The 23973-nt window shown below is 36.8% G+C and overlaps 1 protein-coding gene across 9 annotated transcripts in view; it reads left to right on the forward strand.

Moving 5' to 3' along the window:
* The window catches only part of STAG1 (STAG1 cohesin complex component), a 483951-nt gene that overhangs the window by 325975 nt on the left and 134003 nt on the right, over positions 1–23973 (forward strand). For all 9 annotated transcript variants that reach the window (XM_081569675.1, XM_081569672.1, XM_081569671.1 and 6 more), the window contains one exon: positions 1432–1505. In XM_081569675.1, coding sequence (XP_081425801.1) covers positions 1432–1505 — 74 coding nt within the window. The remainder of the gene's footprint in view (positions 1–1431; positions 1506–23973) is intronic.

Here is a 23973-nt window from a genome sequence, read left to right on the forward strand (position 1 = left end):
GTTGAAAATGATTTTAAACTGGATTTTTATAGGAAACATTTTTTCATCCAATCAGAAATAATATTTTAGATGTACAGTATTAACCTCTGTTTTAACTTGAAAAAAGAATAAGATCTCAGCGCTATAAACACATTGCTGTCAACAAATACTGGGTTATAACTGGCAATTAGAAGGAACAAACTTATAATTGATTAAATCGTGGTCTGTGATGTATTGGAGGGCTAAGGCTGCTATAGCAGATACCACAAACTGATTTTTCTTTAGGACAGAAATTTATTGTCTCACAGTTGTGTAGGCTGGAAAGTAGAAGATAACTCTAATCTTCACATGGCCTTCTCACTGTGTGTGTCTCTAAGTTTCTCCTTATAAAAAGGAGACATCAGTCATATTAGATTTGAGGTCCATCCTACCCCATTATGACTCCAAGTTAACTAATTACATCTGCTACAACCCTGTTTCAAACCAAATAAGGTTTGAGGTTCTAGGAGTTAAGACTTCTGTATGTGAAGTTTTGAGGAACACAATACAACTCAGCACATTCCATACTAGAAATAATTGTAAGTAAGTTTTGGAATTGTTCTTTAGTAAGTCCTGCTAACCAAACTGTATACCTCTCATATAAATTACTAAGTTTTTGTATAATAAAGGTAGCAAAAGTAAATTTAAAGTAAGTTTCAATAATTTGAATGATTCCCAAACTTATTTCAGTAAAACTGAAAATAAAGCATATAGCAAAAGAGGAAGTCTGAGGGTATTTTATTGTCACAGTATTGAATATACTTTTTGTATCGCTGGTTTTATTCATTTTGAGTAGTAATTGAACTCAAGATTTTAACTCCAATGATTAGTAATGCCTGAAATTTCTTTATCTCTTTTCTATAGTATTTTATTTTGTTGCTGCATTTCATCACTAATGGCTAAGATGCTTGCTGCCTTGTATTCCTCCTATATTGGGAATTTGACCTACACTCACTTTGAGGCTATCAGATGTAGAGTAATATTTGGATACTTTAGGTGGAATAGGAACTTTCCTGTACAATGGCAAATATAATAATCAAGATTATCTGTTACTGGAAAAGTAAAACCAAGCAGGGGACCTGATTTGGACAGGAGAGGTATAGAAATTGAGGCCTATTCCCAAAGCAAATGATATTTTGTGATAGTCATCTGGCCACACTTAAACCATACCAGTCTTTTTTAGTCATTGTGTAATACATGTTGAGAGAGACAGAAAGAGGTTCTAAGCCAATGTAGTAAAGCTGTAGAAAAAATGAAAGGATCCTGGTAATTTCAGACATCTGTTGTACAATACTTAAGAAAAAAGATTGAAAATTACACAGAATGAGAATAATCATGAATTTAAAATAATTGGAACTCTTTATTTCAAATAAAATTATTAGTATTTTAATTTATATTTATTTCTTATTTCAGCTACAAGAAAATCAGGATGAAATCGAAAATATGATGAACTCTATTTTTAAGGGTATATTTGTTCATAGATACCGGTAAGGGATTTTAAAAATCATTTAGAAGATTTTTAATTTGTTGCTTCTTTGTAGTCCTACTCAATTATAGAAACATAAACTCTTTAATTACTTGTTTTGTTAGCTGTAAAACACCTTTGTATTTGAAAACTAAATAAATGTCATGCTATTAACTGTGGTCAAGATTGTACCACAACTATCATTGACACGTTCTTCCAGATTCAGAATATATATTGTTAGCGACTTCCTATGTACTTGCATTTGTATGAATTTCTCTTAATTAATAAGATATCAGTAAGTTAATGTGGCCTTAATATGATTTCATTATCTTCATTTTTGAAAGAATTAAATTCCATGCTTAATGCCCCATTATACACATCTTATTATATGATCAAATTAACCAGTGGTGTTTTAAAAACTGTTATGGGAGAAATGTGTACAGGAAAGGGTGCCTCTGCAGATAATACAGCATCTCTGTAATATCATTCTTCTTTACCTTCAACTATATACATGAAAGTAGGAGCAAAATATTCCTGAAGTATTTTTGTCATGCTCTATTGCAAGTGTCTTTCTGTAAAACCTGTGAACTTTTAAAATATTAACTACATGAGTGTATTTCATAGAGAATTAATGAATCAAATACATATGCTTGTTGCTTTCTGTTAATTAGGCGTGATATGATGTTTACATAGATAAGACACAGACACAGATAATAGGACTGTTTTTTAGACACATTTGAAACTTGTGATGGGCCAGTTAATTTTAAAAGTTAATTAAAACAGAAAAAGTAGGGGGAATTGCTTTTTTTTTTAAGGAAAAATTGTAACTTTGATAATTTACTTTAAATCATTTTGATGTCATTTGAAATATAAAACTCTTGAAATAGAACCAAGGCTTTTACTTTGAGTGTGAATTCTTTGAATGGAGAATCACATGCTCTTCCTTGCCTATACTGGGCTTTCCTGGTGGCTCAGCTGGTAAAGAATCTGCCTGCAATGTGGGAGGCCTGGGTTGGGAAGATCCCCTGGAGAAGGGAAAGACTACCCACTCCAGTATTCTGGCCTGGAGAATTTCATGGACTGTATAGTTCATGGAGTTGCAAAGAGTCGAACACGACTGAGCGACTTTCACTTCACTTCATAATGAATTATCAACAAATTAATTTTCAAAAATGCAAGAATTTCCATATACCTGCTGTGCAGTCTTTCTGAACTTCCCTAGTGGCTCAATGGTTAAAGGATCCGTCTGCAATGCAAGAGACACAGGAGATGTGGGTTCGATCACTAAGGTAGGAAGATCTCCAAGAGAAGGAATCAACAACCCCTTCCAGTGTTCTTGTCTGCAAAATCCCATGGACAGAGGAGCTTGGCAGGCTACAGTCCAAAGGGTCACAGAGTCGCACATGAGTGAGCGACTGAGCATGTATATACATATATAAATATAATTAACATAAAATAAATTGTACATTTAAATGCATAATTTGATGTTTTGACACATATACACACACACCTGTAAAAGTCACAGGCAAGGTATGTCCATATCCTGAAAAGATTTCTCATAACACTTTGTAATTCCTCCCTTCCTGCCACTCTTCACCTTCCCCATCCTTAAGCAATCATTAATCAGCTAAATGATTTGTTTACATTTTCTAAAATTTTATAGAAATAGAATTTACATGTTGTACTCCTGATTCTTGTTCTTGTCTCCTTCTGATTTCTTTCACTAATAAAATTAAAGTCTTTCATCCTTAAGACTGAACTGTAAGTTTTTCATAGATTAACTTTGTTGAGTTCAGGAAGTTTCCTGTCTCGTCCTGGTTTTCTGAGACTTCATTAGGAATAAATGCTGAATTTTGTCAAGTACTTTTCTCCATCTTTTGAGATCATTTTGTGGTTTTTCTTTTTTAAGATTATTAATGTTGTGAGTTAATTTGGTTGATTTCTCATATGTTAACTCAACTTTAAGTTCTTGGGATAAAACCCACATAATAATGATGTATTATTTTTCTTCGTTTAATGTTTTTATCACTATAAATTCAGGTTTATTTTTTAAAGTACAAATGATTTACAGTATCGTGTTTCTGGTACACAGCAAGTGACTCAGATATATACACGCACACACACACAGATTTACACACACATGCTTTAAGACCCCTATACAAGCATAAGTTCTGTCCTGAGAGCAAATGTTTAAGTCCAATGTGTTGATAAGTCCAACAAAGTTATACTGAACCCCCAACTAACACAATCGGCTATATAGTAAAGTACTGTGCTTAGTCGCTCAGTCATATCCAACTCTTTGCAACCCCATGGACTGTAGCCCACCAGATTCCTCTGTCCATGGGGATTCTCTAGGCAAAAATACTGGAGTGGTTGCCATGCCCTCCTCCAGGGGATCTTCCCACTTCAGGGATCGAACCCAGGTCTCCTGCATTGCAGGTGAATTTACCAGCTGAGCTACCAGGGAAGCCCATATAGTACAGTACCATAGTGTAATTAGTTTTATAATACTTTTATACACGAATAATACACAAAAAACAAACAGAATAAACATTTTTTATATTTACAGTATGTAAAAAGTACAGTATTACAGCAGCTGACATACAGGAGTTGGCATCGAGTGAATAAGCAAGAAGAGTTGCTGACTGTAGGAGGGAGGAAGGGTGGGAGATGGTAGAGCTGAAGGATTGTCAGCAGTGAGACAGAGCAAGGTGCAATTTCACGCACACCTGATGATGATTGCAGTTTCTGGTTTCTTGGCGGGATTCAGTTCTGTGTACTCTCTTAGGAAAAAAAAAATGATCCCGTGATATGTGGGTAGTAGCTCTATTTTTCTTACCATAGATGACACAGTACCCAGGTTGCATTCTGAACTGCTGCTGCAAGCTTCATATACCGTTCTATGTTAAGGTCCTGTGCCTCACAAACAAATAGCACCTCCTCAAATAAAATCCCCTTGCCATTTCCCACATCATGGATCTCTTCAGTGTTTCAATTACTACTTCTTTCTCTTCTTTGTTTTTTCTCTGAGCCTGCAATTCCTGGCACTTCTTAGCAGTACCACTTATATCACTGCTGCTCTTATGCTTGCTTCCAGACATCCTGGACTGACATAAAGATCCTATACTACTGTACTCTATACAGTATTGCACAGTAAAGTGCAGAAAAGAACAACCACTTGTAGAGGATGCACACACATGACAATGTATGGCAGACATGTGAACTAACTTATGTAAATTGGACATGCAAACACACGTTGTCATCTTTGAAATTTCACAACTTGCAGGTTTGTGTGGAGGGCACTCACTGTACATGAATGTAAATTTATTTTTTTCCTGATTTTTTTGCCATGTTGTTCATTCACTAAGTCATGTCCAGATCTTTGTAACCCCATGAACTGCAGCATGCCAGGCTTCCCTGTCCTTCACTATCTCCCAGAGTTTACTCAAACTCATATCCATTGAGTCAGTTATGCCATGCAACCATCTCATCCTCTGTTGCCCCCTTCTCCTCCTGCCCTCAATCTTTGCACACATCAGGGTCTTTTCCAGTAAGTCAGCTCATCCCATCAGGTGGCCCAAGTATTGGAGCCTTAGCATCAGAACTTCCAATGAATATTAGCTGTTGATTTCCTTTAATACACTGTCTAGGTTTGTCTTAGCTTTTCTTCCAAGGGTCAAGCGTCTTTTACTTTTGTAGCTGCTGTCACTATCCGCAGTGATTACAGAGCCCAAGAAAATAAAATGTCACTGTTTCCACTTTTCCTCCATATATTTGCCATGAGGTAATGGGACCAGATATCATGATTTTCACTTATAAATGTTGAGTTTTAAGCCAGCTTTTTCATTCTCCTCATTCACCCTCATCAAGAGACTCTCTAGTTCTTCTTTGCTTTCTGCCGTTAAAGTGGCAGAAGATTTGTGCACTGTGTAGAGAAGGTGCTGTGACTAATCAAAGATGTCAAAAGTAGTTTGGAAAGTTTCATGCTGGAGATTTCTTGGTCGGATAGAGCAGTTGAAGTTGATGGCAGTCAAATCAAGACATTAATTGAAAACAATGAATATTATACCGTTCAGGAGATAGCCGAGATACTCAAAATATCTAAATCAAGCGTTGAAAATCATTTCCACCATCTTGGTAATGTGGAATGGAAGAGATCTTAGAGCAAGTGAAATGAACCAACCCCAACCACACCAAAGGCCACTCTTCATCCAAAGAAGGTTATGTTGTGTATATGATGGCATTGGAAAGGAATCCTATTATGAGCTCCTTCCAGAGAACCAAACAGTTCCAACAAATACTGTTCCTAGTTAAACCAACTGAAAGTAGCACATGATGATATGCGTACAGAATTAGTCAGCAGAAAACACATAATCTCTTTCATCACGATAACACAAGACCGCAAGTTTCCTTGATAACAGGCAAAAACTCTTACAGCTTGACTGGGAAATTCTGATTTTTTCCACTATATTCAACAGACATTGCACCTTCAGATTTCCATTTATTTTGGTGTTTCCAACATTCTATTAATGAAAAAAATTCAATTCCCTGGGAGACTGGACCAGAAAACTTACCTGAAACAATTCTTTGTTCAAAATGATTAAAAAAAAAAAAAGAAACGTGTTGGGAAAGTGAAATTATGAAGGTGCCTGAAAAATCATAGAAGACAGACTTTTTCTTTTGCCTTTATCAGTGAGCTTTTCAATTTTGTCCTTTTGTTTTGTTTCCAGTTGTAGCCTTTTCTTTTCAACCTAGAGAACTTCTTTCAACATTTGTTGTAAAGCTTGTTTGATGATGCTGAATTATTTCATCTTTTGCATGTCTATAAAGCTTTTGATTTGTCCATCAGATCTGAGCAAGACCTTTGCTGATAGAATATTCTTTGTTATATGCTTCTCTCCTTTGTCACTTTAGGTATATTGTGCCACTCCTTTCTGGCTTGCAGTTTCTGCTGGAAAATCAGCTGATAACCTTATGTGAATTAACTTGTATATTTTTTGTTGCTTTTCCCTTGTTTTTAATGTTCTCTCTTTAACTTTTGTTAATTGGTTACATTGTGTCTAGGTGTGTTCCTCTGTGGATTAATCCTGTGTAGGAATTTGGGTGACTATTTTCTTTTCCTTGGTTAGGAAAGTTTCCAGCTCTTCAAGCTCTTCCTCCACCTCGCTCCTCTCTTTCTGGGACCCCTATAATGTAAATATTAATCTACTTGATGGTTTCCCAGAATTCTCTTAAACTTCTTCACTTTATATCATTTTTTTTTCTATTCTGTGGCAGTGATTTTCACTACTCTGTCTTCCAGCTGATACATTCTTCTGCCTCATGTAGTCTACTGTTGATTACTCCTGTTATATTTTTCATTTCAGTTATTGTATTCTTCTGTTTTGTTTATTCTTTATATTTTCTAATTCTTTGTTAAAAATGCCTCATTTCTCACTCCATGCATCCATTCTTCTCTCAGCACCTTTCATCATCTTTAGAGTTATCACTCTTAATGCTTAGGTAGATTGCCTGTCTTCACATCTCTTGGTTGTTCTTCTGTGGTTTTATCTTATATTTTTGTCTGAAACATATTCCTCTGTCATGTCATTTTGTCTAAATTACCATTTGTATGTGTGGAATAGGTTGATTACGTTTCTCAACCTTGTGAAAGTGTGGCCCTCTGTAGGACACGTCATATAGTTCCAAGCAGTACATGCCTGTCTCCTTATCTAAGGACCAGGGTCCAGCTGGCCTGCATTTGCAGATTCAGTCTGCAGGCTGCCTGAGTGTAGTTTTATTGCTTCTGTTGTCTGCCCCCTGGTGGGTGAGGCTGCTCTAGAGGTTTGTACAGGATTCTTAGTGGGAGGAGTAGAGCTGAGTTTGGGCCCTCTGATGGGCAGAGCTGGGTCTTGACCCTCCAGTGATTAAGGCCATGTCTATGGGCCTGTCTTTAGGTGAATGTGTGCTCAGGAAGTCTTAGGCAGCCTGTCTAGTGACACATCCCCACTTGGTTAGTTGTTTGGCCTGAGGCATTCCATTACTGGAGTCTACAGGCTATTGGATAGGGCCAGCACTTTGTATTAATGACCCAAGCAAGATGTTAGCCTCCCTGAGCATTCATGCAGATGAATACTCCCTGATAAGTCTATCTAGTGTCTGTGTCCCCAGGGTGAGCCATAGCCACCCTCCCCAGCTCCCCAGGAGACCCTCCAATACAAGCAGGAAGATCTGGCTCCTAAAAAATTACTCCTTTGGCTTTTTGTCCCAGTGCACATGTGATTTTGTGTGCACCCTTTAAGAGTGAAGTCTGTTTCTCCCAATCTTGTGGAACTCCTGTGGTCAAGCCCTGCTGTCCTTCAAAGCCAGGTGCTCTGGGCACTCCTCTTCCCGAGTGTTGGACCCTCAGCCTAGGCAGCCTGATGTAAGATTCACATTTCTCACTCCTATGAGAGAACCTCTGTATTATAATTATTCTCCAGTATATGGATTGCCCACCTGGGGTATGGAATTTGATTATATTGTGAGTCTGCCCCTCCTACCTATCTTACTGTGTTACTTCTTTATGTCTTTTGTTTTACAAAATCTTTTCTGATGGATTATACTCCTCACTGATAGTTGTTCTGTGCATTGTTCTGATATTCATGTGCTCATGAGAAGAGGTAAGTTTCAGGGATCGAACTAGCATCTCCTGCTTAGTAGGTGGGTTCTTTACTACTGAGCCACCTGGGAAGCCCAAAGTATCAATATAAAATTGTTCATAATATTGGTGGTTACATATGTCTCTCTCACGTATCTTCTGTCTAGAGCTAATCAATTATACTTATTTTTTCTTAAGAGATTGAGATTTTGGTTAATTGTACTTCACTGTTTTTGTTTTCTGTTTCACTTGAGGACTGCTCTTTTTCTTATTGTTTTCTTTCTTCTGCTTTCTTTAGGTTTCCTTCCTTTGTCCTTAGTTTCTCAAGGTGGAAACAGAGATCGTTGATTTAATCCTTGCTTTTCTTTCTGCTATAATTCTTTTGTTGTTCAGTCAGTTAGCTGTGTTCAACTGTTTGCAACCCCATGGACTGCTGCACACCAGGCTTGCTTGTCACTCAGTTTCTCGGAGTTTGCTCAAACTCATGTCCATTGGGCTTCCCTGGTAGCTCAGATGGTAAAGAGACCTGGGTTCGATCCCTGGGTTGGGAAGATCCCCTGGAGAAGAAAATGGCAACCCACTCCAGTAATCTTGCCTGAAAAATCCCATGGGCAGAGGAACCTGGTGGGTTACAGTCCATGGTGGTCACAAAGAGTCAGACAATGTCCATTGAGTTGATGATGCCATCCAACCATCTCATCCTCTGTCACCCCCTTCTCCTCCTACCTTCATTCATTCCCAGTGTCAAGGTCTTTTCCTATGACTCTGCTCTTAGCATCATGTGGCCAAAGTATTGGAGCTTTTTTACTCCTATACATTTCTTTCTTAGCAGTGCTATACCTATTTTACCTAGATTTGGATGTGTCGTGTTTCCATTTTCATTTAGTTCAAAATACTTTCTTATTTCCCTTTGGGCTTATTTTTTTGAACCATGGATTATTTAGAAGTTTTGTGTATATTTGCAAATATCTCAAAACTTTCTATTATTTTCTCATAATTTAATTTCATTTTAGTCAGAGAATATACTTTGTATGATTTAAATGTTTTTGAGTTTAATAAGATTTGTTTTATGTACCACAGTATGTTCTATCTACTTTCATTTTGAGTGGGAAAACAGTACGTATCATGCTTTTGTTTTTATGCCAGTTAGGTCAGAGTTGGTTGATGGTTGGTTAAGTCTTTTCTATCCTTACTAATATTCTGTCTGTATTCTTGATTCTGGTGCGTTATCACATAAATGATTTTCATAATTTTCCCCAGCCTATGACTTTATTTGCTTTCTTCATGGTACTTTTTGAAGGCAAAAGTTTTCAAATTCAATAATTTATCCATTTTTCTTCTTTGGTCATGCCTTTGATGTCATATCTGTGAACAATTTGCCTAACCCATTCTTATGCATTACATTCTAGAGGTTTAATCATTTAAATTAGTTTATATAAACTATTTTTAAGTTAATTTTTGTATATGGTGGATATAAGGGTATAAGTACACTTTTTGCATATAGGTGTTTATTTTTAGAAGTACCATTGGTGGAAGGCTGTTCTTCAGCTGAGTTGCTTTAGCGCTTTTCTTGGGAATCAAATCACTATAAATGCAAAGTTTTGTTTTTGGTTTTTTTAATCTTTTCTTACACCCATACCACCTCTATTGATCTCAGTACTTTTGAAATTTTTTAAAAAGCTTTATTGAGATCTAGTTGACATATAACATGCGTACGTTTAAGGTGTACAACAAAGTCCTTTGAAACATATATTTTGAAAAGATTAACATCCTATAAGGTTAGTTAATTCCTCCATCACCTCACCTTTTTTAATTTAAAGTTGTGGTAATATTTAAGAATTACTCCCTTAGCAGCTTTCAACTGTGTAATACAGTATGGTTAACTATAGTTGCTGTACTGTACATTAGGTCCCTAGAACCTTTTTATCTTAAACTAGAAGTTTGTTCTCTTTGATCAATACCTCCCCACTTTACCTCCCTACTTTACCTTAGCATTTGCAACCATCTTTGTACTCTGATTTCTGTAAGTTCACCATTTTAGATTCTACATAAAAGTGAGAACATAAAATTTTATAATTAGATTGTCAATTTTTACATAAAAGCTTGCTGGAATTTTAATGGAAAATATAATCAATAAATACTTCATTATGGAGAGAATTGCCTTCTTCATTATATTGCATTTTCCATTCTGTGAGTATAGATTGTATCTGCATTTACTTAGATATTGTTTAGTTTCTCTTAGCAATTTTTATTATTTTCAGTGTATGTCTTTATTGCTTTTATTAAATTTATTTCTATATGTTTTCATTTTTATTTTGTTATAAATGGGAGTTGTTTTCCTTAATATTTGTTCTAGACTCCTTCTTATCAATGTTAAAAACATAATTCTTTTATTCCTCAAAAGTTATAAAATATTTTCATTAATTCTGTAGTTTCAGTGTTTTGTTTTTTTAGATTCATTAAGATATTCTACATACAGGATCATGTCTTTTGTGAGCAAAGACACTTTTAATACTTACCTTGACTCTCCAGTATAATACTCAATAAAATTGTGAGAGACAACAAATTTACTAGATTCCCTCTTCCAAAAATATACTCCATGTGCATAGAAGAATATATTCTATTTTGTTATATCTTTCCATAGACCTTTTTATTATTATGAAATGTCTTTTCTAATATGAAAAGTCTTTTTCTTAAAGACTTGTTTGCCTGATAATAACATACCTATAGCTCTTTTCTGTTTGCTTGATGTATGACATCTTTTTTCCTCCTTTTACTTACAACTTACTTGTGTCTTTGAACATGAAATATATCTCTTATGGAGAGCCTAGAGATGGATTTTGGGTTTTAATCATTAAACAATCTCTTTATTTTCTTTGTAGTTACTACAGAAACTTCATCCCATTAGCATGACTAACTTCACATAAATACAGTTTCTTTGCTTCAGTATATCTCCATTTTCTTCTTCCTTTGCAGTGTTATTGTCATATATCTTTTATCTCTGTTCTTGTCTTAACAGTGCCAGCTTAACCATAATCCACTATCAAAATCTTATGCTATTCAGTGAAATTACCACTATCAAAATCTTATGCTAGTCAATGAAATTAAACAAGTAAATGTTCATTCTGTCTTCTCTGTTTACCCTGTTGTTAGCATTTCTAACATTCTTCATTTTCTTCTATGAATGTGAGCTATTATATAGAGTTATATTTCCTTTCAGTTTGAAGGACTTTCTTTCCTGTTTCTTGTAAGGCAAGTGTGCTAGCAATCTTTCTTTATCTGGAAGTGTGTTATTTCATCATCATTTTTAAAAGATAGGTTTGCTGGATGTAGAATTCTTGGTGGACAGTTTTATTTTCCTTGCAATAACTCGATGCCTTTCTGCCGCTTATTGTACTTCATAGTTTCTGAATAAAAACTCAGTTGTTAGTCTTGCTTTTCCCCTGTACATCATGAGTCACTTTTTTTGTATTGTTCATTTTTCTTTTCTTTCCCCATTTTATTAGCTTTCCACAGTTTATCTGTTTAGATATGGACCTCTTTGTGTTTATCCTGAGATTTTGTTGACCTTCTTGGATCTGTAAATTAATGATTTTTATCAATTTCAGAAGCTTTTAGCCATGGATTCTTCTAACATTTTTTACTTATTTCTCTTTGTTTGGACTCCTTTTTCACATATGTTGGTACACATGATACTGTTTTTTTAGGGTTTTGGAGCTTACTCACATTCTCTCTTTCTCTCTCTATCACACTCCCTCTCCCCCTCTTCCTCACTCTTTCTCTTTCTTATTTTTCCTTCTCAGTGTTTTTCATCTCAATTATTTGGATATTTTCTATTATCTTCAGGTTTGGTGTTTTCTTCTGTCAATTCAAATATACTGCTGAAAGTATGGTGAGATTTTAGGTTTTTTTATTGTACTTTTCAGTTTGTCCTATTTTCTATTTGGTATTTCTTCATCATAATCCACTCGTGTCCTTCTCATGTTCTCATCTAACTCTTTGAGTATAGCTTCTTGTAATGCATTGATTCTACTTGTTATATCTGCTTTAAAATTGTTGCTGTATTTAACCACTGGGCCACTCAGAGACAATTTCTTTAGACTGTTTCAGTATCCAGGTGTTACTGTTATTTCCCTTTTTCTTTGTATGTCATGCAACTTTTGTTAGAAACTATTTATATTACAAAATATAGCAAATTTGGGTTCTGATTTTTCCCTTGAAATTTGTTCTACTGTTGGAGATTTTGTTTTTGAATAATTTAATTGGACTTAATATGAAGAATTTCTTTCTGCTAGACGGTAGCTTTAAGCAGAATGCTGCTCTTTCCAAATTCATTTCTTATAGAGTTCAGTGTTTTTATTGAAATCTTCCCTGGATGTAGATATGTAGCACGCTGTATCAGTTGAGTCACCTTCCTCAGCTTAAATCTTTGGTTTTCCTGCACATTCCCAGTCCTGTCAACTCAACTGTACCTGCTGCTCCTGCTTTTAAAAGGGTGTTTGAAGGGGTTAGGTCCCTTCCAAGATGCCATAGAGTTTTGCTCTTTTTGGCTCAAATTTTATCAATTTTTTACAAGTAAATGCTTTTCAACTTCTTAAAATTTATTTCCAGAAAAACAAAGATTATTTTTATATTTTGAGTTATTTGGAGGGGGTTAGAAAGGTGTTTTCTCTTAGTATGGATTGTAGGTTGACTTTTTTTCAGTCTTTTAAAGGAATTGATCCACTTTCTGTGGTTTGCCTTGTTTCTATCTAAAACTCCTATCATACTTATCTTGTGTCCTTTGTAGTTAATTTATCTTTTGCACTGGTTGTATTTAAGATTTTTTAAAATTTATAACTAGTTTATACCATTCTTTCGTGCTATTCTTTGGGGTCATTTTCCTCATGTTTCTTTTATTCTCTCCAGGCTCTCTTGTAGCCTCTTAAACACATGAATTTAACTGTAACTGTTTTACTCTTCTATTTCACTAGCTTCATCATCTACATCATGTCTGGTTTTGTTTGTTTTGATTGATTTTTCTCATTCTTATGAGTCGTTTTCTTGCTTCTTTGAATGCCTCACAATTTTCATTAGATGCCGGCCACTGTGGGCTTTGTTGAGTGCCAGACAAGACATTCTGAAAATTATCATCCACTTTTCTCTGGGACATAATTAATGATTGGTCTTTTTCAAGACTTTATATCAAGGTTTGTAAAGTAGACCAGTGCAGCATTTAGTCTACGGTTAACTTTACCCAGATACTAAGGTAAAACCATTTTTTGTACTTTTCTTGATGAATTACAAGGTTTTTCTGCTCTAATTCATTGGAACACAAAAGTATTCCAGGCCCTATATTTGTTCCAGATATTGCCCTGTCTGCTCTTTCCATTCTTTCCTCAGCATTGGGTGGTTTCTTCACATGCATGTGCTCTTGAGTACTCACCTGAAGACTTGCTAGGGTCTTCCTGTAGACTTACGGAGCTCACTGTCATGTGCATCTCTGGTACCGTGTCTCATAATAATTTAGCTACCCTGCCGTCTATATTCCCAGCCTCTTTTCCTCAACTCAGGGAGATATGCAGTCTCTGTCTGGGTTCCTCTGCCTATACTACTGCCCTTCTCTGCCTGACATTCCAACATCTAAAAGCTATTATTTTATATATTTTATGCAGCTTTTTTTACTTTTTTTCTAGTAGAAGTATAAAACCTGTCCATCTTGGCTGAGCCATGCAAATTCAGTGCAGAATCCATTTCATTTTTTATGATATTAGTTTAGTCTTCAACCCCAAAGTAACATAGTCTTTATTTTATTTTAGTGACACACCCTTTTTGAGTCTTGCCAAAGTTTTCAGTCTATTATTCTCATAGAAACAATTCTTTAATTTGTTACTGTTACCTTATTGATTTTTAATTTAATCAGACCTTGCATACTAGCATTGAGTCTGCCATAGCTCAGTTTTCAATTTCAGTTATCAGTTCAGTCACTCAGTCGTGTTGCTTTGCAACCCCATGGACTGCAGCACACCAGGCCTCCCTGTCCATCACCAACTCCTGGAGTTTACTCACACTCATGTCCATCAAGTCAGTGATGCCATCCAACCAACTCATCCTCTGTCATCACCTTCTCCCACCTTCAATCTTGCCCAGCATCAGGATCTTTTCAAATGGGTCAGTTCTTCACATCTGGTGGCCAAAGTATTGGAATTTCAGCTTCAACATCAGTCCTTCCAATGAATATTCAGGACTGATTTCCTTTAGGATGGACTGGTTGGATCTCCTTGCAGTCCAGGGGACTCTCAAGAGTCTTCTGCAACACCACAGTTCAAAAACATCAATTCTTCAGTGCTCAGTTTTCTTTATAGTCCAACTCTCACATCCATACCTGACTACTGGAAAAACCATAGCCGTGACTAGATGGACCTTTGTTGACAAAGTAATGTCTCTGCTTTTTAATGTGCTCTCTGGGTTGGTCACTTTTATTCCAAAGAGTAAGCATCTTTTAACTTCATGGCTGCAATCACCATCAGCAGTGATTTTGGAGTCCAAAAAAATAAAGTCTGACACTGTTTCCATGGTTTCTCCATCTATTTGCCATGAAGTGATGGGACCAGATGCCATGATCTTAGTTTTCTGATTATTGAGCTTTAAAGCAACTTTTTCACTCTCTTCTTTCACTTTCATCAAGAGGCTTTTTAGTTCTTTGCTTTCTGCCATAAGGGTGGTGTCATCTGTATATCTGAGATTATTGATATTTCTCCTGGCAATCTTGATTCCAGCTTGAGCTTCATCCAGCCCAGCATTTCTCATGATGTACTCTACATATGAGTTAAATAAGCATGGTGACAATATACAGCCTTGATGTACTCCTTTTCCTATTTGGAACCAGTCTGTTGTTCCATGTGCAGTTCTAACTGTTGCTTCCAGACCTGCATACAGATTTCTTAAGAGGCAGGTCATGTGGTCTGGTATTCCCTTCTCTTGAAGAATTTTCCACAGTTTTTTGTGATCCACACAGTCAAAGGCTTTGGCATAGTCATTAAAGCAGAAATAGAAGTCTTACTGAAACTCTCTTGCTTTTTCACTGATCCAACAGATGTTTGCAATTTGATCTCTGGTTCTTCTGCCTTTTCTAAAACCAGCTTGAATATCTGGAAGTTCACACTTAACATATTGTTGAAGCCTAGCTTGGAGAATTTTGAGCATTATTTTACTAGCGTGTGAGATGAGTGCAATTGTGCGCTAGTTTCAGCATTCTTTGGCGTTGCCTTTCTTTGGGATTAGAATAAAAATTGACCTTTTTCAGTCCTGTGGCCACTGCTGAGTTTTCCAAATTTTCTGGCACATTGAGTGCAGCACTTCTATAGCATCATCTTTTAGGATTTCAAATAGCTCAACTGGAATTCCATCACCTCCACTAGCTTTATTCATAGTGATGCTTCCTAAGGCCCATTTTGCTTCACATTTGAGGATGTCTGGCTCTAGGTGAGTGATCACACCATCGTGATTATCTTCATCGTGAAGATCTTTTTTGTATAGTTCTTCTGTGTATTCTTCTTAATATATTCTGGTTTTTTTAGGGCCATACCATTTCTGTCCTTTATTGAGTTCATCTTTCCATGAATTGTTCCCTTGGTATCTCTGATTTTCTTCAAGACACCTCTAGTCTTTCCCATCCTATTGTTTTCCTCTATTTCTTTTTATTGATCACTGAGGAAGGCTTTTTATCTTTCCTTGCTATTCTTTGGAACTCTGCATTCAAGTGAGTATATCTCTCCTTTTCTCCTTTGCTTGTTGCTTCTCTTCTTTTCACAGCTATTTGTAAGACCTCCTCAGACAACCTTTCTGCCTTTTTGCGTTTCTTTTTCTTGGGGTTGGTCTTGATCCCTGCCTCCTGTACAGTGTCATAAACCTCTATCCATAGTTCATCATGCACCCTGTCTAGGAGCAGCTGTGAGGAGATACCTCATACCCAAGGGCAAAGGATAAGCCCCAGCAAGATCGTAGGAGGGGCGAATTCCCATTCAAAATCAAACCCCATTCCCGCCAGAGAAACTCAGAGGGCTCAAACAAACCTTGTGCACACCAGGACCCAGGTTCCCCACAGAAACTGAGACAGAACTGTGTTTGAGCATATCCTGTGGCAGTACGGGTCAGCAGTGGACTGCCACATGGACAGGAGCTCTGGGTGCAGCAGACTTGGGTATGGCATAAGCTCTCTTGGAGGAGGTTTCCATTAAACCCACCATAGAGCTGCCAGAACTTACACAAGACTTGGAAATAGACTCTTGGAGGGCTCAAACAGAACCTTGTGTGTACCAGGACCCAGGAGAAAGGAGCAGTGACCCCACAAGAGACTCACCCAGACTTTCCTGTGAGTGTCCAGGAGTCTTCAGCAGAGGCGTGGGTCGGTGGTAGCCTGCTGCAGGGTTGGGGGCACTCAGTGTAGCAGTACATGCATGGGATCTTTTGAAGGAGGTCGCTGTTATCTTCATTACCTCTACCATAGTTTGGCCCCTGGTAAATAGCAGGGAGGAAACACAGTGCCATACATCAATAGAAAATTGGATTAAAGATTTACTGAACATGGCCCTGCCCATCAGAACAAGACCCAGTTTCCCCCTCAACAGTCTCTCCCATCAGGAAGCTTCCATATGCCTCTTATCCTTCTCCATCAGAGGGCAGACAGACTGAAAACCACAATCACAGAAAAATAACCAATCTAATCACATGAACCACAGCCTTGTCTAACTCAATGAAACTATGAACCATGCTGTGTAAGGCCACCCAAGACAGATGGGTCATGGTGGAGAGTTCTGACAAAATGTGGTCCCCTGGAGAAGGGAATGGCAAACCACTTCAGTATCCTTGGCTTCAGAACTCCATGAACAGTGTGAAAAGGCAAAAAGATAGGACACTGAAAGATGAACTCCCCAGGTCAGTAGGTGCCCAGTATGCTATTGGAGAGCAGTGGAGAAATAACTCCAGATCCAGAAAGAATGAAGACATGGAGCCAAAGCTAAAACAACGCCCAGTTGTGAATGTGACTGGTGATGGAAAGAAGGTCCGATGCTGTAAAGAGCAATATTGCAAGGAAGTTGGAATGTTAGGTCCATGAATCAAAGCAAATTGGAAGTGGTCAAACAGGAGACGGCAAGAGTGAACCATTTTAGAAATCAGCAAACTAAAATGGACTGGAATCGGTGAGTTGAACTCAGATGACCATTATATCTACTACTGTGGGCAGGAATCCCTTAGAAGAAATGGAGTAGCCATCATAGTCAACAAAAGAGTCCAAAATGCATTACTTGGATGCAGTCTCAAAAACGATAGAATGATCTCTGTTCGTTTCCAAGGCAAACCATTCAATATCACAGTAATCCAAGTCTATGCCACTACCAATAATGCTGAAGAAGCTGAACAGTTCTATGAAGACCTACAAGAACTTCTAGAACTAACACCCAGAAAAGATGTCCTTTTCATTATAGGGGACTGGAATGCAAAAGTAGGAAGTCAAGAAACATCTGGAGTAACAGGCAAATTTAGCCTTGGAGTACAGAATGAAGCAGGGCAAAATCTAATAGAGTTTTGCCAAGTGAACCCACTGGTGGTAGCAACCACCCTCTTCCAAAAACACAAGAGAAGAGTCGACACATGGACATCATCAAGTGGTCAACACCGAAATCAGATTGATTATATTCTTTGCAGCCAAAGATGGAGAAGCTCTATCCAGTCAGCAAAAACAAGACCAGGAGCTGACTGTGGCTCAGATCATGAACTCCTTTATTGCCAAATTCAGACTTAAATTGAAGAAACTAGGGAAAACCACTAGGCCATTCAGATATGACCTAAATCAAATCCCTTACGATTATACAGTGGCAGTGACAAATAGATTCAAGGGACTAGATCTGATAGAGTCCCTGATGAACTAGCTCATTTTTGATACATTAAATTTCAGTTCCTCAAAATGGAAGAGTATGATCTTCTTGCCAAAGTGATTAGCATGTCATAAATACTGGTTATTGATTTTTCCAGAAGTATCTCTTAATCTAGTTTATTTGTTAAAGAAAGATGTTATTGCATGTACGTAGAAATAGAAGTTCCATGGAGAGGTGACAATTTCAGTTGATGCTTTGTATCTCGCCTGCCACCCCAACTTCAAACAAAAACTAAATATTAATGTGTATGTTGCTAGATTTAACTCCTAGTTATAGGAAATACAGAAAATAGAAGATCATTCTGTCTGACTGAATCCTTATGGTATCATTTTAGTCCAGAATGTGGGAAATTCATATACCAAATGACTCAGTTTATTCAACAATTAAATGGCGTATAATACTAACAAGTAGACTTAAAAACACAATCTTAAAATACAAGATATAAAAACTGTATTAATGGATATATATTTAGTGAAGAAAATAGACTTCAGACTGTTGAAGAGACTACTAGTGAATTATAATATAATACTGAGGAATTTACCCAGACATAGAATGTAATAGAATGGCATTTCTGAAAAAAAAGGGAATCATTTGAGAGGCTTTGTAAGTCCTTTACATAATATTTCAAAAGAAGAGAGACGTATTGGAAAGTAGTAATAAAATGAGAGAACTGAAATTTCAGAAATTGGTTAGAAAAACGGGTTGAAAAAATTAATGTGTGGTAAGTAGGTTAAGAAGAATATTTCATGTCTATGCATACCATAGTCAAAGTGTAAAACATCGAAGACCAAGAAAAAGTCTTAAAAGCAATCAGAAAAGAAAGACTGTTATTTTAGTGTTAGTAAAAGAATTTAAATGTTATTAGTTCTTGGGCTTCCCTGGTAGCTCAGTGCTAAACCCATTGAGAAAGACCTGTCATATTTTCAGAACTGTTCTTATACTATACTATGATATGATTTATTATGAGTAAACCTGTCATTCGGTTGCTTTAATCTCCTTACTTCCTAACATTTCATCCTTGACCTAAACCTGTGGGTCAAATTCGTAGTTTCAATGTAAATATAAATTAAATATATTTTTCCTTGAAAGTTAATGTATCCTTGACATTCAGTTTTTAATCTTATACATAAACTTCTGTTAATAGTAACATATTAAGGGGTTATACAAGATAGCAGATAACTATGTCACCTGTTCTGTGGGAGACTTTGTCATGTATTTTGTCAATACATTGTCATGTATTTTGTCAGTATTTTTTCTAATGGATAATACAGCAAAAGAAAGGAAATGTATTTTTAATTTCTGTAAGCTTATTATGTTTCTGATGCACTTAAAATCAGTGGTCCCCAAACTTTTTGGTACCAGGAACTGGTTTCATCAAAGACAATTTTTTCATGGACCAGAGGTGAAGGGGAATGGTTTTGCAATGATTCATATATTGTGCGCTTCATTTTTATTATTATTACTTCATCTCTATCTCATTTCATCAGGCATTAAATCCAAGAGGTTAGGGACCCCTGCTTTAAATAACACTGGTCATACTGAAATAATTTAGTGGAAGATTTGGTTTTAGTAAGAAACCAGGAGAGTTTCAGCTGTTTGGGTCTATACAAACATTACTGCCTCTCAGAAGCCTTCTTCGACCCTCTGTTTCCCTCTGTCATTTTACATGGTTCGGGTTTCCCTGTACTGCCCTTTATTAACATTTAACACTCTCTAAGTGAATGTTTGGAGAAGGCAATGGCAACCCACTCCAGTACTCTTGCCTGGAAAATCCCATGGACGGAGGAGCCTGGTAGGCTGCAGTCCATAGGGTCGCTAAGAGTCAGACACGACTGAGCGGCTTCACTTTCACTTTTCACTTTCATGCATTGGAGAAGGAAATGGCAGCCCACTCCAGTGTTCTTGCCTGGAGAATCCCAGGGACGGCGGGGCCTGGTGGGCTGCCGTCTATGGGGTCGCACAGAGTCGGACACGACTGAAGTGACTTAGCAGCAGCAGCAGCAGCAAGTGAATGTTTTAATCATTTTCTGCAAGCTATGTATTCTCTAGTTCTTATTCACAGTCCAGTGAATGATACAGTATGACTTTTTAGTGACTCCTTCAGCTATTCCTTTCTCCCTTAGGCTTTTGTCTACCTTATAAGAGTTGTGCTATTTTGAAAAATGTAAATTTTTTAGCAAAACATTAGTGACAAAATTGGTTGAGACATGAATTTACTGTGTTGTACAATTTAGATAGCAGACCTTCTCAGCATTCGTATTATACTTCCTACTCCAGTACTCTCATGAAATTTCTTGTTTAAGAGAGATAACTGTGTCAAAACATGTATATTAACTAAGAATTTGTCTCTGAAATTTGTTTATTTGCCAATTTAGTGTTCTTTCTTACTGGGAAAGCATCTATAAGGGTAGTGCACAAAACATTTAATTAAAATTAATTAGCAGAAAACAATTTAAATTTCATCTACCAGGAAAGGAATTCAAAACAAAAACTTAAGTCCCGATATTAAATTAAAGGTACGGTAACTGTGAGGATCAATAAAGTATGGAAATTTTCCGTAGAAATGAATATAATTATTCTTTTATACTGTGAAAAAAAAAAAAGAGGTACAGCAAAGGATTAATTGCCACAGAATTATTCTTTTCTAGTTTTTTTCCTTTAAATTTGCAGGTGAAGTGTGTTCTGGGCTTCCCAATTGGCTCAATGGTAAAGAATCCACCTCTAAGCAGGGGACATTAGTTTGACCCCTGGGTCAAGAAGATCCCTTGGAGAAGGAAATGACAACCCATTCCAGTATTCTTGTCTGGGAAATCCCATGCACAGAGGAGCCTGGCAGGCTGCAGTTTATTGGGTCACAATCAAGAGTCAGACATGACTTAGCGACTAAATATCAACAACAATGTATATTCTGACTTCTTTTTTAGTTGTTCATTTCAAGACCCCAGTACTAGAACTAATAGAAATTAGTTCCTCATATTATTGTCTTTATACCTTTCCTCTTGTCTTACTAAGTTTTTTGCTCCACCACTTTAATCCTTACTTTGGAAACTTCCAAACACCTGCAGCTAAATGTTATCTTTCAAAATGGATTGAGGCCTTCGAAAGTAGATTAAGGTGTTAAAAATAAATTTTAGTATGAAAATCGAGGACTGAAAGACTCTTATATGAGAAAAATATCTGTGTATCAAAAGATATACTGTAATCAAACCAGGAATTTTAGAACTGTACTAAATTTTCATTTCCTAATTCATATACTTAAATAGAATGTTAGTTCCTGGAAACCAAGAAAGCATTCTCTGATAATAAGAGGATATGCCATGGATCGTGGAAGAACCAAAACTTTACTGGAACTTGAAAGAATAATCATTGTACATAATCAGAGTGGAACGAGCGCACTGTATATGTAGGAATGATCACAGACATGTAGTCTGTATGGTTGAGATATTTGGACTAAAAAACTCACTCACAGACTAAACTAGAAGAAAATTGGTTATGGCTTAATTGTTAAAGGCCTATAACAATAATAAAATTAATAGTTGTTGCTCAATCACTAAGTCATTTCCAACTCCTTGAGACCCCATGGACTGCAGCACACCAGGCTCCCCTGTCCTTCTTTATCTCCCGGAGTTTGCCCAGACTCATTTCCATTGTATCAATGATGCCATCCAACCATCTCATCCTCTGTCCTCTCCTTGTCCTCCTGTCCTCAATCTTCCCCAGCATCAGCATCTTTTCCAATGTGTCAGCTCTTTGCATCAGGTGGCCAAAGTATTGGAGCTTCAGCTTTAGCATCAGTCTTTACAATGAATATTCAGGGTTGATTTCCTTTTGGATTGATCTGGTTTGATCTCCTTGCAGTCCAATGACTCCCAAGAGTCTTCTCCAGCACCACAGTTAGAAAGCATCATTTCTTAGGTGCTCAACCTTCTTTATGGTCCAACTCTCACATCCATACATGACTACTGGAAAAACCATAGCTTTGACTATGCAGACCCTTTTTTGGCAAAGAGGTGTTTCTTCTTTTTAATATGCTATTTAGGTTTGTCATAGCTTTTCTTCCAAGGAGCAAACATCTTTAATTTCCTGGCTGCAGTCACTGTCTGCAGTGATTTTGGTGCCCATGAAAATAAAATTTTGTCACTTTCCACTTTTTCCCCATCTATTTCCCATGAAGTGATAGGAGCAGTTACCATGATCTTAGTTTTTGACTTTTGAGTTTTAAACCAGGTTTTTCACTGTCGTCTTTCACCCTCATCTTGAATAGTATGAAAACTAATAATATTGGTTATCTTTTGCCATGTAACAGGAAGCAAGAAAGACTCCAATATTCAAAAAAAGAGGCATGTCCCTCCACAATAAGGAATACTAACAAAATCTATGGAAATTTTAAGACCAACACCAAAAAATTCTAATTTTACTCTATAATCTATGATTACATAATATAATTACATGTAGAGAATGATTAGTAGGGTGGTATCAGCAAGCAAAGTAGATTAGCACTCCAAAACCCAAATTGAGGAAGGATCACCAAGGGACTTTTAATAGTAGTAAAGTGGGCTATCTTATCACACACGGTTTAAATTGAAGTTGGAGGGGTCAGATGAGCATCTGAAGTAGACAGGGACTGGCATTCCAAGAAGAAAAGCTGAATCAAAATGTTGGCAATGCATACAGAGGAGAGCAGTGTTCCAAAACCATGAGCTTTGGGGAGTCTAATAAGTGAACCAAAATGGCGTTAGAATATGTATACATATGGCTGATTCAGTTTACTATACAGCAGGAAATAGCACAACATTGTAAAACAACTATACTCAGACAAAAAATACTTTTTTTAAAAAGACATTAAAGATTAAGGTTAGACATAGATATGGTTATAAAAAAAGATTTTGACACTATTTCCAGTTTTTCCTACTGAAATAAAGCTAAGCCTTTATATTCTCTAGCCTTGGAAATCAGCCACCCATAATCTCAATTCCAGTAGTAAGGATAATACCAATAGTAATGAGTAGAAGAATGATTGAGCTATGTATTATGAATTACCATACTTAATAGTCACTAAAGTTTTGTTTGTAATATTTATTTATTTATTTATTTATTCATTTATTTTTGTCTGCATCAGGTCTTAGTTGCTGCTCATGGGATCTTTCATTGTAGCGCATGGGCGTTTCTCCAACTGAGGCTCACAGACTCTATTAATAGTTGGGATGCATCATGGGCTTACTTGCTCCATGGCATATGGGATCCAGCTCCCGGATTAGGGATCCAATACATGTCCCCTGCAATGGAAGGCAGATTCTTAACCACTGGATCATGAGGGAAGTCCCATCGTCACTATAGTTTTAGTCACAATACTATACCTATTCATTTTGTCCTTTGCCTGCTTCCCTGAGATTGTGTAGTTTAAAAAAAAATAAAAACTCAGCCTGGTTTGGGTTTGTTTTAGTTTTTATTTTTATTTTAAGATTAGTCTTTCCAAAAGTAATTCAGCAGGGAATAAGTGTAATAGATCTCTGGGAGTGACTGCTTGGTAGGACTGGGAGAGCTACAATGGGTATTTTGTGTTTATGTTTTGTTTTTGGATGGGGAGCTATTTTGTTGTTTGTTTTGTTTTTAACTTAGTCCAGTAGAACGCAAAGTATATGAACTTGTAGTTCTCACAGGTGGAAATTTATGTAAAATAGTAGAACACAATGTCAGGCAGGGATTTAAAGCACTATATGGAGAAATTTGTTAATATCTGATTAAAGTGAAGATGTATATTCATTCTCACCCAGTAAATTCTACTTCTAAGTATAACAGCACTGTCTCACAGACTTCACTGACCATGGTTTAGTCCCTAACTCGTGTCTGACTCTTGCGACCCTGTGGACTGTAGCCTTCCAGGCTCCTCTGTCCATGAGATTTTCCAGGCAGGAATACTGTAGTGGGTTGCCATTTCCTTTTCCAGAGGATCT

The sequence above is a fragment of the Giraffa tippelskirchi genome, chromosome 2 (genome assembly GCF_054371585.1).
Source record: "Giraffa tippelskirchi isolate mGirTip1 chromosome 2, T2T-mGirTip1v1.2.pri, whole genome shotgun sequence".
Lineage (NCBI taxonomy): Eukaryota > Metazoa > Chordata > Mammalia > Artiodactyla > Giraffidae > Giraffa > Giraffa tippelskirchi.